At 37.2% G+C, this 14,003-nt stretch overlaps 1 protein-coding gene across 1 annotated transcript in view; it reads left to right on the top strand.

Moving 5' to 3' along the window:
* LOC306871418 (neuroligin-2-like) overlaps positions 1–14,003 on the top strand; it is a gene marked incomplete at its 5' end in the record, with an annotated part of 123,299 nt that overhangs the window by 104,050 nt on the left and 5,246 nt on the right. The window contains 4 exons of the mRNA XM_079419330.1: positions 10,029–10,214; positions 11,726–11,991; positions 12,791–12,950; positions 13,536–13,902. Of these exons, the coding sequence (XP_079275456.1) occupies positions 10,029–10,214; positions 11,726–11,991; positions 12,791–12,950; positions 13,536–13,902 (979 nt within the window). The remainder of the gene's footprint in view (positions 1–10,028; positions 10,215–11,725; positions 11,992–12,790; positions 12,951–13,535; positions 13,903–14,003) is intronic.

Genomic DNA, 14,003 nt, shown 5'->3' with positions numbered 1-14,003 from the left:
TTGCATGTACTGTGCGTGCGTGCATGTGTGTGTGTGGCTTTTTTAGTCTTGTCCCTGCAAGCACAGTGGGAATCACACCAGAGAACTGTGAGCATCCGCACACACACACACACATACACATAAACACCCACTAGCGCACAGTATGTCATTACTAAGCATTCATGTATTCAAAAAGCAGCAGTGCATTACTCCTGATGTTCAAGTTATTCAATGTTGCGTGAGTGTACTCTTATAAATTTGCTATATATAGGCCTATATATTTTTAGGTGCATTGTTGTTTTGTTGCCATTTATAGCACCTACATGTGGAGCCAGTCAAATGATGCCACACAGGTGGGCAGCAAGGTATTGGAGGCAAAATAAGAGCATCTGGGTCATTCCTGTTATGCAGTGCCTTTAAAACTCTGTAACTTGAATATGCTTGTGTTGTTATTTAAGGAGGAATTTCAATAAAAGGCTATACCAAACTTTCAGAAATGCGCCCTGGTTAAGCACAGCCACTTTATTTATTATAACATTTTACACCATTGCAAGACAACTGCAGGACAAAATTAAATCTGTCAGGATAAAAAAGTTCTAATTTTAGCCATTGTTTGGTGAGTGACTGAGAATTAGCTTACATGATGGTGTTGACTTGATATTTTTAACATCTTTTTTAATTATGCTGTCATTACTGATATCTGTAGTTGTATAAAACAAAATAAAATGCTTAAGCGTGAAATAAACCAGCTAATGCCTCAAAACATCATGTTTATGCTGCTGTTTTACCATGTGAAATGATATTGTCCCTTCCTGAGGATGATGTCTTTAAGCAACTGGCTTATATAAAGAGAAATTACAAAAGACTAACAGAACGGAAAGTGATATTAAGTGATAAAATTCTAAATAAAAATGCCAAAGAAAACATGTTTTGTTTGAAACAATGAGGGAAAGGGAAAATTAAGAAACACCTGGAAAATTTCTTAATGTATTGCCTATTTTTACATGTCAGAAGTTTAATATTGTAGCACCTGGGGATATGGTAAACACAGCAACATTTGCTCAAAGAAGTAATGATTTAAAATTCATCCCATGTTCCCTTAGTTGTGATATTGTGAGATATTTAACTAATGTGATTTCCATCTTTAGAAATTGTGTGTTTTATCACAAAAAAGAAAGAAATGGTGTGTTTACTGTTTTAAATAAAATGTTCTGTTTTATAACTGATGAAAACATGAAAATGTAAATTACTGTTGGAATGACCCATCAGTTCAATCTGTTGGTTTCCTTTTCATAGGTAGAAATACTTGCAGACTTTATACAGACATTTTTTCTGTTCAAATCCAGGCATTTAGAAAATGTCAAATGACAGAATGGGTATAATTTAACATCATGATTATATAAAATAATTGGTTGTGTTTTATTGCAAATCTCTTTAAAGCCATTGAAAGGTCACCTAATGTCTTCCGTGCAGTTCAACAGGAATTGTGCACATATACACAGAGACACACACTCACAGCCACAGAAGCTAATCAAAAAAGTGGGATCTTATTTTCCAGTCCAAATATCTGCGATTCTTTTAAAGACAATTTTACCGAGTCGTACACACACACACACACACTTCACTAGGATAATATGGCTGACAGAGCGTAGAAAATAATTCTAATGAAGATAAATCTAAAGCAGAAGATGTTACGGGGTGAAATCACAGAAATGACCGTGGTGGTTTTAATGGCTGCTCACAAAGCTTAGGCCAAAAAACTATTTAACTTTGTTATTTTAAGGATCACAAGGAGATTTTGAGGCCAACGGACATGTTTGAGCAAGAGTTTGCATTATACTGGCAAATCATTTGACTGCTGTGAGAGATCTACTAAAGGTGACGTAATAAACCTAAACAGCCGCAGATAATCTCATTTCCGTTACTGACGCTCTTTGATGTGACTTTTTTGCACAGTCTATTTTGATGCTCTTTGAGGAATAATCCAAATATCTCTGTGCATTCTGCATGTGGATGTGGACTGCATGCTAATAGTGTATTGAGGGGTTGGAATTGATTAAAAATTGCCATAATAATGGTTCACTTTGGGAGCAATTCACTAAGAATGAATCGTGCACCGCTGTTAGCAGCGTTTATTTCATTGTGCTGTTTGAGTTGTTTTAGCACCCATTCACTAAAGAAATTATGCAAATCAAGCAATGGTATGATGGCTCCATCATTTGATAATGCGCATGCTAAACTTTTAGTGAATTTTCCTCTTATGCTTTTAATAAGAATCGACATGAATTAGACAAAATTGTTTTTAAGGCCTCCATTTCAAGGACCTTTGAATGAAATTCTGTGTACATCATACATAAAACCAAATTTATAAATTTTAAAAAATTTAGCATATTAACAGTTTTATGAATGATTTGCAAAGAAATTCATTCTGCTTGTGGTACAGTGCCTTGCAAATGTATTCATACCCCTTCATTTTTTCACATTGTGTTATGTTGCTGCCTTATGTTAAACCTCTTTAAATTACTTTTTTCCCTCACATCAATCTACACTCCATACACCATATTGACAAAGCAAAAACAGAATTGTCACAACTTTGTAAATGTATTAAAAATAAAAAAATAAAAAATAAGTGCATTGCATAAGTATTCATACCCTTAACTAAATATTTAGCTGAAGCACCTTTACAGCCTCAAGTCTTTTTTGTTGGATGCGACAAGCTTTGCTCATCAACATTTGGCAATTATCTGCCATTCTTCACCTCACCTCTTCACCTCTCAAGTTCTTTCAGGTTGGATGGGGGTAGATGCACATTTTCAGGTTTCTCCAGAAATATTTGATTGAGTGGCCCAGCCACAGCCTGGACTTGAACCCAAAGACATTCACAGCGTTGTGTATAAGCCACTCTTGCTGTGTGCTTAGGGTCACTGTCCTATTGGAAGGTAAACCTTCTGCCCAGTCTGAGGTTCTGAATGCTCTGGACTGGGTTTTCATTAAGGCTATCTCAATATTTTGGTGCATTGAGCTTTTCTTCTATTCTGATGAGTCTCTCAGTCCCTGTCGCTGAAAAACAGCCCCACAGCATGAGGCTGCTACCAGCACACTTTTACTTCTGAGGGTCCTTTAGGTGCTTTTTTGTAAATTCCAAGTGTGTTTTCTTCTGTCTTCACTGAGGAGAGGATTGAGTTTGGCCACACTGCCATAAATCCCAGATTGGTGGAGTGTTGCAGTGATGTTTGTCCTTCACAAAGTGAACCATTTCTCCTGTCTCCACATATGATCATGGAGCACAACTAGAGTGACCATCAGGTTCTTCGTCACTCACCACTCTAACCAGAGCCCTTCTCCATCAATTGCTCGGTTTGGCCAGGAGGCCAGCTCTAAGAAGAATCCTGGTTGTTTCAAACGTCTTCCATTAAGGGTAACAGAGACCACACGCTTCTGTGACCATTCAATGAAGCAGATTTTTTTTTGTGTGGCTTGACATAAATCTGTTTCTGAGCTCTACAGACTGTTCTTTTGACCCCAGGGCTTGTTTTTTGCTCTGATGTGCATTATCAGCTGTGAGACCTTTTATTAAGACGTGTGTGCCTTTCCAAATCATACCCATTCAATTGAATTTCCCACAGGTTACCTTCACTCAAAGTCTAGTTACACCTACAAGCAATATGAATGCTCCTGAGCTAAATTCCAACTGTCCCAGATAAGGGTATGAGTACTTATGCAATGGAATCATTTAAAGGTCCCATATTGTACACCTTTCTGGAGTTTTATTTTAGGTTTTGATGTCCTTAAGAGTATATATTCGTGGTATAAGTACCAAAAATCATCTCAATATATTTTTACAGCTCCTTTCTCGTGAGCTCTGATAAAAACAGGTCGATTTGGCCTGTCTAATTAATATTAATGAGCCTATCTTCTGATTGGCCTGTTGTTTTCTGAGTGACGCACCGCTGGGCCAACCACAGGTAACTAGGGTCATGTAGGACCGACGTCACAATTACGTCACCGCGCTAAGCTGAAAGCAAAACAAAGGGAAAATTGCCCTGGGGTCTGTTTCAGAAAGGAGGTTAAGTGAAAATGTTAAGTGAGTATGTTAACCCTGAAATGAGGGAAACTCTGGGTTTTCTGTTTCAAAATGGGAGGTTTATCAAACCCGAGAAAGCAGGGTAAGTCAAGCCCGTTTCTGAAAGAGAGGTAACTTATGTTCAGAGTCAGTTACCGTGGTAACTTACTCTGTGAACCTAACCTGGTCGGGAGCAGGTTTTCTTCGGTAAACCCGGAGTTTCTTTCGGTCTCCTCCCCCTTTTTAAAGTGTTCGCTAAGTCTAAATGCCTTATTCATTCTGTCACGGTATGTTGTGAAAAGACGAGGTCAGGGTCCAAGTGCAGGTGAGGTGCTTTAATCGAAACAAAAAAGGCCAACACGGCACAAAACAAAACAGAACAGAAAAGGACTGGGATACGAGACGGCACCACAATGCATGTATCCCAGCCCAGAGCAAACACTAGAAACACACCAAGCATATACATGAAATAACAATCAACGAACCCAGGCAGAGTGGTGAGAGAGGGGAGACTATATAGTCCGACAAATGGAGAACAGCTGGGAGTGTGATGAGTGTGACAGGTGTCTGTAATGGTGCGTGTGATGTGGCAGGTGTATGTGACTACATGAGATGAGTCCGGGAGGAAGGGAGATGGTGACCTCTGGTGGTGACAGGGAGAAGCGCAGGGCCCGGACACATTCACGCTGCAAAATTGCTTTTCTTGAGTTGTTTTTTACTTTGTCTTATTTCAAGTACAAATATCTAAAAATTCTTAATATGCATTTTATATATGAAAAACAGTCTATATTTAGTCTTGTTTGGGGGATTTTCCTTTTAAGTGCATTTTACATAAAACAAGTCAAATTGTCCGCCATAGGGTAAGAAAAGTAATCTTAATGCAAACGGAAACAAGAATATTTTTAATTTCTTATCCCATTAGAAGATAATTTGCTAAATAAAAAAGTCGTGGTTAGGGGGCAGTCGTGGCCTAATGGATAGAGAGTTGGACTTGTAACCCGAAGCTCGTGGGTTCGAGTCTCAGGTCCGGCAGGGATTGTAGGTGGTTGGAGTGAATAACCAACACTCTCTCCACCCTCAATACCACGACTGAGGTGCCCTTGAGCAAGGCACCGAACCCCCAACTGCTCCCCGGGCGCCGCAGCATGGCTGCCCACTGCTCCGGGTGTGTGTTCACGGTGTGTGTGTGTGTGTGTGTGTGTGTGTGTGTGTGCATTTGTTCACTACTCACTGCTGTGTGTGTGCACTTGGATGGGTTAAACGCAGAGCACCAATTTCGAGTATGGGTCACCATACTTGACAATACGTCACGACTTTACTTTACTTTACTTTACATTATAAGTCCGCTGTATGCAGATTTTAAGGAAAGTGCATTGCTCTCACGCTCTTTCTGAGAATTTGTTTCCAGGGCACAAATCCGTCAAAGAGGAGTATCACAGGACTGTAGGTCAGTGGTGTAGAAATCGGTTTAAATGAGGCTAATCTGATAAATGACGTTCACTTGATAACATCTTTCTGTGACCTGTGGAAGTACCCCAATAATCAAAATTTCCTTCAGGATTTCCACTGTGGTTGCATGCATTGATGACAAGCATATCCCGACCATCGCACCTTCTGAAAATGAAACTGATTACTTTATGGAATGGAAGGATGCCAGATGGAGGGTTAGTACGAGCCGTAACCACCACCACAGCTGTTAAATAAACAAATTATTTACAATTTTTTTACCCATCTTTATTTCCTAATACAAAAGCAAAAGTTATTATTTTTACTTTTGGATTTTTACAAATCTTTCAATACTCGACCATCTCCTCTTCATCTGTCAGTGGTGCTGGTGCTTGTTGTCGACAAGTCAGCAGTTAATATTATTACTCTAATTAAGATAAGTAACAGGTTGGATTAGATAATATTTAATTATGTGAAAAGAGTGTTAGACTACAGTATGTGGAAAAAGCTGCATCGCATTGAAATAGACATTGAATGATATTTAATGTCAAATGTCTGTAAAGTCATTTAGCCCACACCCATGAACCTTTCATGTTTAAAGCTTTACCTGGATTGAATTGTGTTTTTATACTTAATTTTTAGCTGCTGCCACGTTCTTGTTTCTTGTTTCTTTTTTCTCTTTTTCTTTTTTTTTTTTTTGGCCATGGGATACCATTAAAATGAATATTAGTTCAATAATTTACAGTTTTAACCTCTGATATTATAACAGTTATTAAGTTATTGGCAGTTACTAAGTTACACACTGATGGATACGCGTACTGACGTCTTTTTGGCGGGAGCTGTTGCCATGGTGAATCGTAATTTCGGCGCTCCTCTGATCATGACTCTTCATAATCGTGGTGGACGCGCTTAACTCAGAGTCAACCTACTCAGAGTTGAGTAAACTAACACAATTCTGCTGTTCTGTAACGAAAAACTCTGAGTTTCCCATCTCAGAATAAGTCAACTCTGAGTCCAAGTTTAAACTCAGAGTTGGTTGAACCTCCTTATTGAAACGGGCCCCTGGAGGTGGCTACACAAGGAGCTCAGCTAATATCATCTTGTTGTAATGTTGGGTACCAGAATCGACGTAATACAGCCTCAAATTAGAAATTTGATCACATACCTGCTGCCACTGCCAGACAAAAACCGACGACAGCTGTGGTTAAACGCGATAAAACGAGCGGACTGGACAGAAACGATCGTCATAAATGCTTGTGTTTGCAGTGCACACTTCTTATCAGAAAAGGTTCGATAAAGTATTGTCTTTTGTGGTTATGGGCGTGTCTGAAGATTTCTTGCATCTCACGACTGTCATGTATGAAATAATATCTGTGTGCATGTGTGTAAAACAACAAACTGACGATTTATATATAATCATTTGTAATTGTATACATTGTTGTGATTAATTGTGGCTGGAATAATATTGTAGCAGTAAAAATAGTTGCCTGCTGAAATTGAAATGTATTTACATCTTCATCATGACTAGATAGACACGGTGAGTTTGTCTTTACTATACATGTTAGACGTGATCCACCTCATAATAACAATCCTGTCAGATCCTTTGAATGAAGAGTGTAACGTTACAGGTCGGCCGATCTGGTTTCGTCCGTTAAAGTGAACCTTTTCGACATGTTTCCGTGTTGTTGTTGCTCATGGACGCCATGCTGTCTGGGGGTTTGGCAAAAGGACGGAAGGCGGTGCTCGGGATGGTGACTGAGTAGATCGGACATCACATTTTTATGGAAGTCACAGCGGCTCGTGAAAAAACACAGCAACTTTATGCAGGCTGTGTGCACTTTACGGTGGACTGACTGTTTTGGTAGTTACATAGCCCCTAGATCTCTGTTATAATGAAAAAACGCCAGAAAATTTCAGTTTTGACAATATGGGACCTTTAAGTTTTTTTAATTTTAATGCATTTGCAAAGATGTTAAAAACCTTTTTATTTATTTATTTTTTGCTTTACCATTATAGTGAACGGAGTGTAGATTGATGTGGAAAAAAGTAATTTAAAGCAGTTTAACATTAGGCAGCAACATAAAATGTGAAAAAAATGAAGGGGGCACTGTAGAAAGTATTTAATGGCTACAATGTGTTTGTGGTTGATGGAGGACTCTGTGTTTGACAGATTCGCTTTCTTTTAATACACTGAAAATGTAAACATCTACATGAAATGCCCATCTAAAAAAGTATGTACGGGTTTGTGTTTATGTTTGTGTTCGTGGTTATTTTATTCATAGCAAATGAAGATCATGTCATGTCACAGCTGTCATTCTGTCAAGCACTGAACTCCATGATAGATAAATCTACATTGTTAACTGTCCTTCCACAGCCATAGTCTGACCTCTCTTATCTCTCATAGAAACCTCAGACTGTCAGACAGTACTTATGAATTCAGGTAGTGTCATGATATTCACAGAAATCCAGCAGGTCATAGGTGAGAAGAATAAGAAGAGTTTAGTGTATGTGCTAATGTATTTTTGAGAAGTGAGAATACAGCCGTCTGAAAGCTGAAAGATGTACTTTCACAAGCAGTATATGAATGTAGGAAGGCATCCAGGCACATCAGAGTTCAATGTTTGCGCAACGTTCTGTCTACTAAGATGCCATCATCTTTTTTCATTTTTCCTAGCCTATAATAAGACTGAGAATAGCTTCTGACAGGGTGGTTGAAATCTGTAAATTAGTTTATACACTACTGTACAAAAGAAAGGGATTAGTTAAGATGCAAATAATTTTACATTTTTAATTCTTAATTTTGAAAGAAATTTATATTTTTTAGCGTGGACACATTCAGTGGCTCAAGAAATGACAGAAAAGACAAAAAATATTGTTGCCAAAAAAACAACAGATTCAGATTTTATTCATTCAAGAATCCAGAAAATGTACTATGGTTACCCCAAAAATATTACACACAACTTTTTCAACATTGATAACAATAAGAAATGTTTTTGATCAGCAAATCAGAAATAATGTCTGGTTTAGTAGGTTTCATCAAAGGCACCTTTATCCAGAAGTGTTGTCTGTTAAGTCATTAACTGACTAGGCACAAATGCAGAAAGGCCGTTAGTTTTGGACTCTGCCATGTATTAGGCAGTTTGATACAGGCATTTTATTTCCATTACAATATTTCTACATGCACAAGATATGCTTGTGTGTGTGTGTGTGTGTGTGTGTGTGTGTGTGTGTGTGTGTGTGTGTGTGTCAGACTTTGATCTTGGTAAACTTTGGAGGTAGATGAAACAGTTTTTCCAAATTAGAGCACTCACTCACCCTCTGTCTCAGCCATGCCGCTCGCTCGCTCGCTCTCAAGCTCTCATTTTCATTCTTATCTTGCTGTTATTAGACATTTGACTAAATAAGATCAGTGGTCAACTGCCAAAGCAAATTTATTTGATGTTATTCAGTCCACTATTTTTCCTACTTTCTTCTCTTATTTTATTATTTCAGTTTTATAGATGATTTTCAGCTAAACAATGCCAAACTGATGACATTATTGCACTGTCTATTAGGAATGCTAATATTCACTGATTCGCATAGACTCACAAAGTTAACGATGCAATACATCAATTTAAAGAATTAAGATACAAGTTGTCATTTGTATTGCAATGCATTGTTTCTTACACATTTTCATCTGTAAAAAATTATTTATTTATATATAATTATTAGTAATTTGTGACCAATATTTTGTATTTAGATTGATTTCTCCTTTCCAAACTGTTTCTCTAGCATGTTCTCTCATCACCATTGCTGCTATGTAAATATGACATATCACAACACTACGGAGACCGAGGCATTAGAAATCAAAAGGCACTTAAGTTAATTTGTTTAAGATTTGCTGTCTGTTAACCAAAGAAATAAAAGTGAACTATTTGCACCATATTGAATTGCATAGCATTATATTTTTTTCCATTGCGTCGTATTGCATTGAATCACATTGTGTTGAATTGAATCGTAATCGGATCACACTGCATCGTAATGGGGTGAATCTTATCGCATTGCATTGGTAGCTGTTTCATATGTTTTTTTTTATGTATTGTATTGTTGGCTATTCATTGAGATGCATAGTGCATTGGCCTGTTATGGAGATGCACATCCGTACTCTCTATCAATTATTTTAGTATTTTTATATGCTATATAGTATTTATTTAAATTTTAAAATGTAGTTAAATTATTTTACATTTTTGTTTAAGTTTTAGTAATATTTTAATCCGCTTTTGTCATTTTTATTAGTTTTTTAATCTCATTTATTATTTATATCATTTATTTGTTTTAGTTTTAGTAATTTAGTAACTTACGTTTCTAATAATCAAGCTTTTCCTAATATTTATATTTTATAATATTTATATTTTATTTTATATTATATCGGCCGTATTTCAATGGCCAAAAACAATTTGTAATAGTTTTAGCTAACAATTATATTACTGCTCTCCATTAACAAATCTGTCTGTATTTTTCCTTTTCCCCTTTTTTCCATTTTTCCTCTACTTTACTACAGGTTTTCTTAGCACAGGAGACCAGTCTGCTAAAGGGAATTATGGCCTGTTGGATCAAATCCAGGCCTTGCGTTGGCTGAATGAGAATATTGGACACTTCGGTGGCGATCCTGAACGGATCACTATCTTTGGCTCTGGGGCTGGAGCGTCTTGTGTCAACCTACTCATCCTGTCCCACCACTCTGAGGGTAAGACATGTGTGTGTGTGTGTGTGTGTTAATGTTTTAACAGACTAATACTATCCCTGCACAGGTTTCCATCTCATTATAATGCTGTATGCGTGTGTGTGTGTGTTACCTCACAAAATGTCTCATCGTCCTGTCCAACTGTGTTCTATTGCATTGCTCGTCAAAAATGTCCACCTTTACCCGCACCATCTTCATCATCACTGTCATCCTCTCCTAACATCAGTCCTACAGCCCTCAACTGTCAATCACACCAGGTAAGTCATGACAGTTCTTATCCTGGGGAAACCAATCATGTTATTTCCCTGTAAGGAGGCCAATCCAATGGAAACAGGAACAGATAAACAAATAAAGGTATCTTGGTAAAATTCTGTCATTCCAAACCTGTATGGAGCTCAAAAGAAGAAGAATGTTAGTAACTGACCTCTTTCAGTCTCACTGACTTCCATTGTATAGACAAAAAAATACAAAGAGTAAAAGGGGATCAAAACTGTTTGGTTATCATTCTGCTAAATATCTTCTTGTGGTTTCTACAAAGAAATTTATACAGATTTGGAATGACTTCAGGGCGAATAAATGATGCTTGGATAGAGTTCACTGAAGTGGAGCAAAAAAAAAAAATTAGCGAAGTGATTTTTTGAGCACCGCTTAACTAAATGTCTGTTTGTGTGCCTGTTTGGACAAGCTAGGTAAAAAGAAAAGCACAGGCGTGTTAGCAGAGACAAAGCTACAGTAGCTCCATATTGATTTCTCTGGAAAAGGTAACATGCTCTTCAATAATTAAAAAAACAGAAAGAAAGGAAGGAGGGCAGAACAAGGAAAAAATTAGCCCTTCGGTAATATGTTTCTACTCTTCTCTTGAGAGTAAGAAAAAGGCTTTGTTTGTAAAGTGAAAAGGCTACAAGAGAATAATAGATTTACTGTTATTATTTCAATGCAAGATGGAATTAGTACAATGTTATCTCAATAATCACTGAAAAATGTTGTTTGTGCCAAACCCAATCCTCATTTTCTTCTGTTCTCAGTTTTTCATTGATGCAATTCCAGCTGACACTGTGTTAAGCGCTACTGGAATTGACATCAACATAATTACATCCAATTAACAATCTCCGGATACACTGAATATGCAATATAACATTTAAATTACCATACTACAGTATATTATCATATCATGTTAAATGGATAATTAAGGAAAACTGACATATTCTGTAGTGTGACATGCTAAACTCTATTAAAAAATGTTTTAAAAGGTTAGTATGCATGTAGCTTTTAGGAACTCATATTATTTTTGAGACTACATGAGATAAATGTAATTAAGTAATTTGTCACACATTAGCGCTATTGGAAATGGTGTAAACCATTGGCAAATTATGAAAAACTGACGGTGACCAGTTACTTTCCATTATTTATTCAAATATATTTAAATGACCCTTATATGTATAAACCAGGTATATGATGTATGCTGGTTTTCTTCTGTGTAGTTAACAGCTTGTTATTGCTCCATCCCACCCCAGGCCTGTTTCAGAGAGCCATTGCTCAGAGTGGTTCAGCCATCTCCAGCTGGTCCATTAGCTACCAGCCCTTGAAATACACTAAGATTCTGGCCCGTAAAGTGGGATGCACATATGGGGAGACAGCAGACCTGGTGGACTGTCTCCGCAGGAAAAATTTCAGAGAGTTGGTGGATCAGGACATCCAGCCGGCCCGCTACCACATTGCATTTGGACCAGTGATGGACGGAGACGTTGTGCCAGATGACCCCGAGATCCTGATGCAGCAGGTGATCTTGAGATTACTTTCATTTGTGAGGAAGATTTCTAAGACCTATGTTAATTCAGCATAGTCAATCTTTCCAAGCCAAAGATTAGGTTTAAACTATTTCCAGTAAACCATCCAAACTACCTTTTAAACCAAATCTTAGCGAGGAGTCAAGCACATGATTTTGAGTAAAGCTTAGTCAAATCTACTTTTGTAACTGCAGACTAAATGTTCCATGAAAATGAGTGACACCATATACTTTTGATATGCCATCATATGCTATCAAGTTATACAACAATGTCATAAATGTGGATGATTCTTCACTTAAAGTCAGTAAATTCTTATATAATTCATACTTTTTTCTTTTTTCTTTCATTTATACTTTTTATTAAGAAATGATATTCATAATCTTTAAACTTTTCACTTCTTAATTCTCATTTATTAAAAATAATAAAAGCAACAAAGGCCAAAATAATTGGGTGTTTATGGGTGGAATTTCAGGATTTCCAGATCTCAGGAAACGTGCAAAGTAAAATTGCCCAGATGTTAACACATTTTATACATTTATTAAAGTGAGAAATGTATAGGTATAAAAGACAAGCCTAACATGATTCAATTCTGGCTAATTTAACATTTCTAAAATAGGAATATTTAATTAAAGATACATGACCAAGTTAAAAGCTATTATAATCTACCCTTTAAAATAATTTCTAGGTAACAAAAGTTGAAGAATGCTATATATGGAAGATATCTTTTCTCTTTTTTTCTACTGGTTACTTGCAATACGTTTGTCTGAGAATGTTCAATTCTTTCTCCACTAGGGGGAGTTCTTGAACTACGACCTTCTGATTGGTGTAAATCAAGGAGAAGGGCTGAAGTTTGTGGATGATGGGGGCACTGAGAGTGAAGAGGGCATTTCAGCTGCAGCTTTTGACTACACCATCTCCAACTTTGTGGATAACCTCTATGGATATCCTAAAGGTAAGATCTTAAGTCCCTTTTTATTTTACTTGTATTTTTCTTGTCTGTTTTACAGTTATCATTAGAAAGTAAACATCTAGGTTTCTATATCAGCATATTTCATATTAAACTGTGCCAGAGTTTGATAGTTTTGTCAGGGTGACAAATTGGGTGTTTAGATTAAATTCTCCTGAATACAGGTGTAATGCAGAGCAGTCCTTGGACGTCTTATGGTTATTTTGCGTAGTGAAGACTCAGGTCTGGTTGGGTAAACATCATTCTGACTTTTAATGAGGAACAATGCTGAGTACAACAATAAAATTAGTATTAGGTATTCTGCTTACTCTTGATTAGGTGCTGTTGTTAACTTTTAGGGCGATAAAAGACAAGCAATGTCCATCAGCATACTATTTTATGTGACCTGTAATGTGGAGATTTTATGTCTGGTATTTAATGTTCTATGGATGTGAGCTATTAAATGTTGTTATTTTTACAAATTTGCATGCATTCATGGGTGAAAGTTCAAAAGACAAACATATTCATATACACACTCAAATGCACTTGTCTGTTCTTTCTTTAATGTAATTATTCTTTATCATTTTGTAGGTAAAGACATCTTGAGGGAGACTATTAAGTTCATGTACACAGACTGGGCAGACCGAGACAATGGGGAAATGCGGCGCAAGACTCTCCTGGCATTATTCACTGATCACCAGTGGGTGGCGCCAGCCGTCGCTACTGCCAAGCTCCACGCAGAGTACCAGTCTCCCGTCTACTTTTACACCTTCTATCACCACTGCCAAACAGAGACTCGACCCGAATGGGCAGACGCTGCACACGGGGATGAGATACCATATGTGTTTGGTGTGCCCATGATTGGAGCAACAGACCTCTTCCCTTGCAACTTTTCCAAAAATGATGTTATGCTTAGCGCTGTGGTGATGACATACTGGACCAACTTTGCCAAGACCGGGTGAGTCTGAATATGCTAAATATTACTTTCTTTCTTTCTTTCTTTCTTTCTTTCTTTCTTTCTTTCTTTCTTACTTTCTTTCTGTTTAAATAGCTAAATTA

Source organism: Barbus barbus (assembly GCF_936440315.1).
Source record: "Barbus barbus genome assembly, chromosome: 1".
NCBI lineage: Eukaryota > Metazoa > Chordata > Actinopteri > Cypriniformes > Cyprinidae > Barbus > Barbus barbus.
This window is presented reverse-complemented; position numbering and strand designations above follow the sequence as displayed.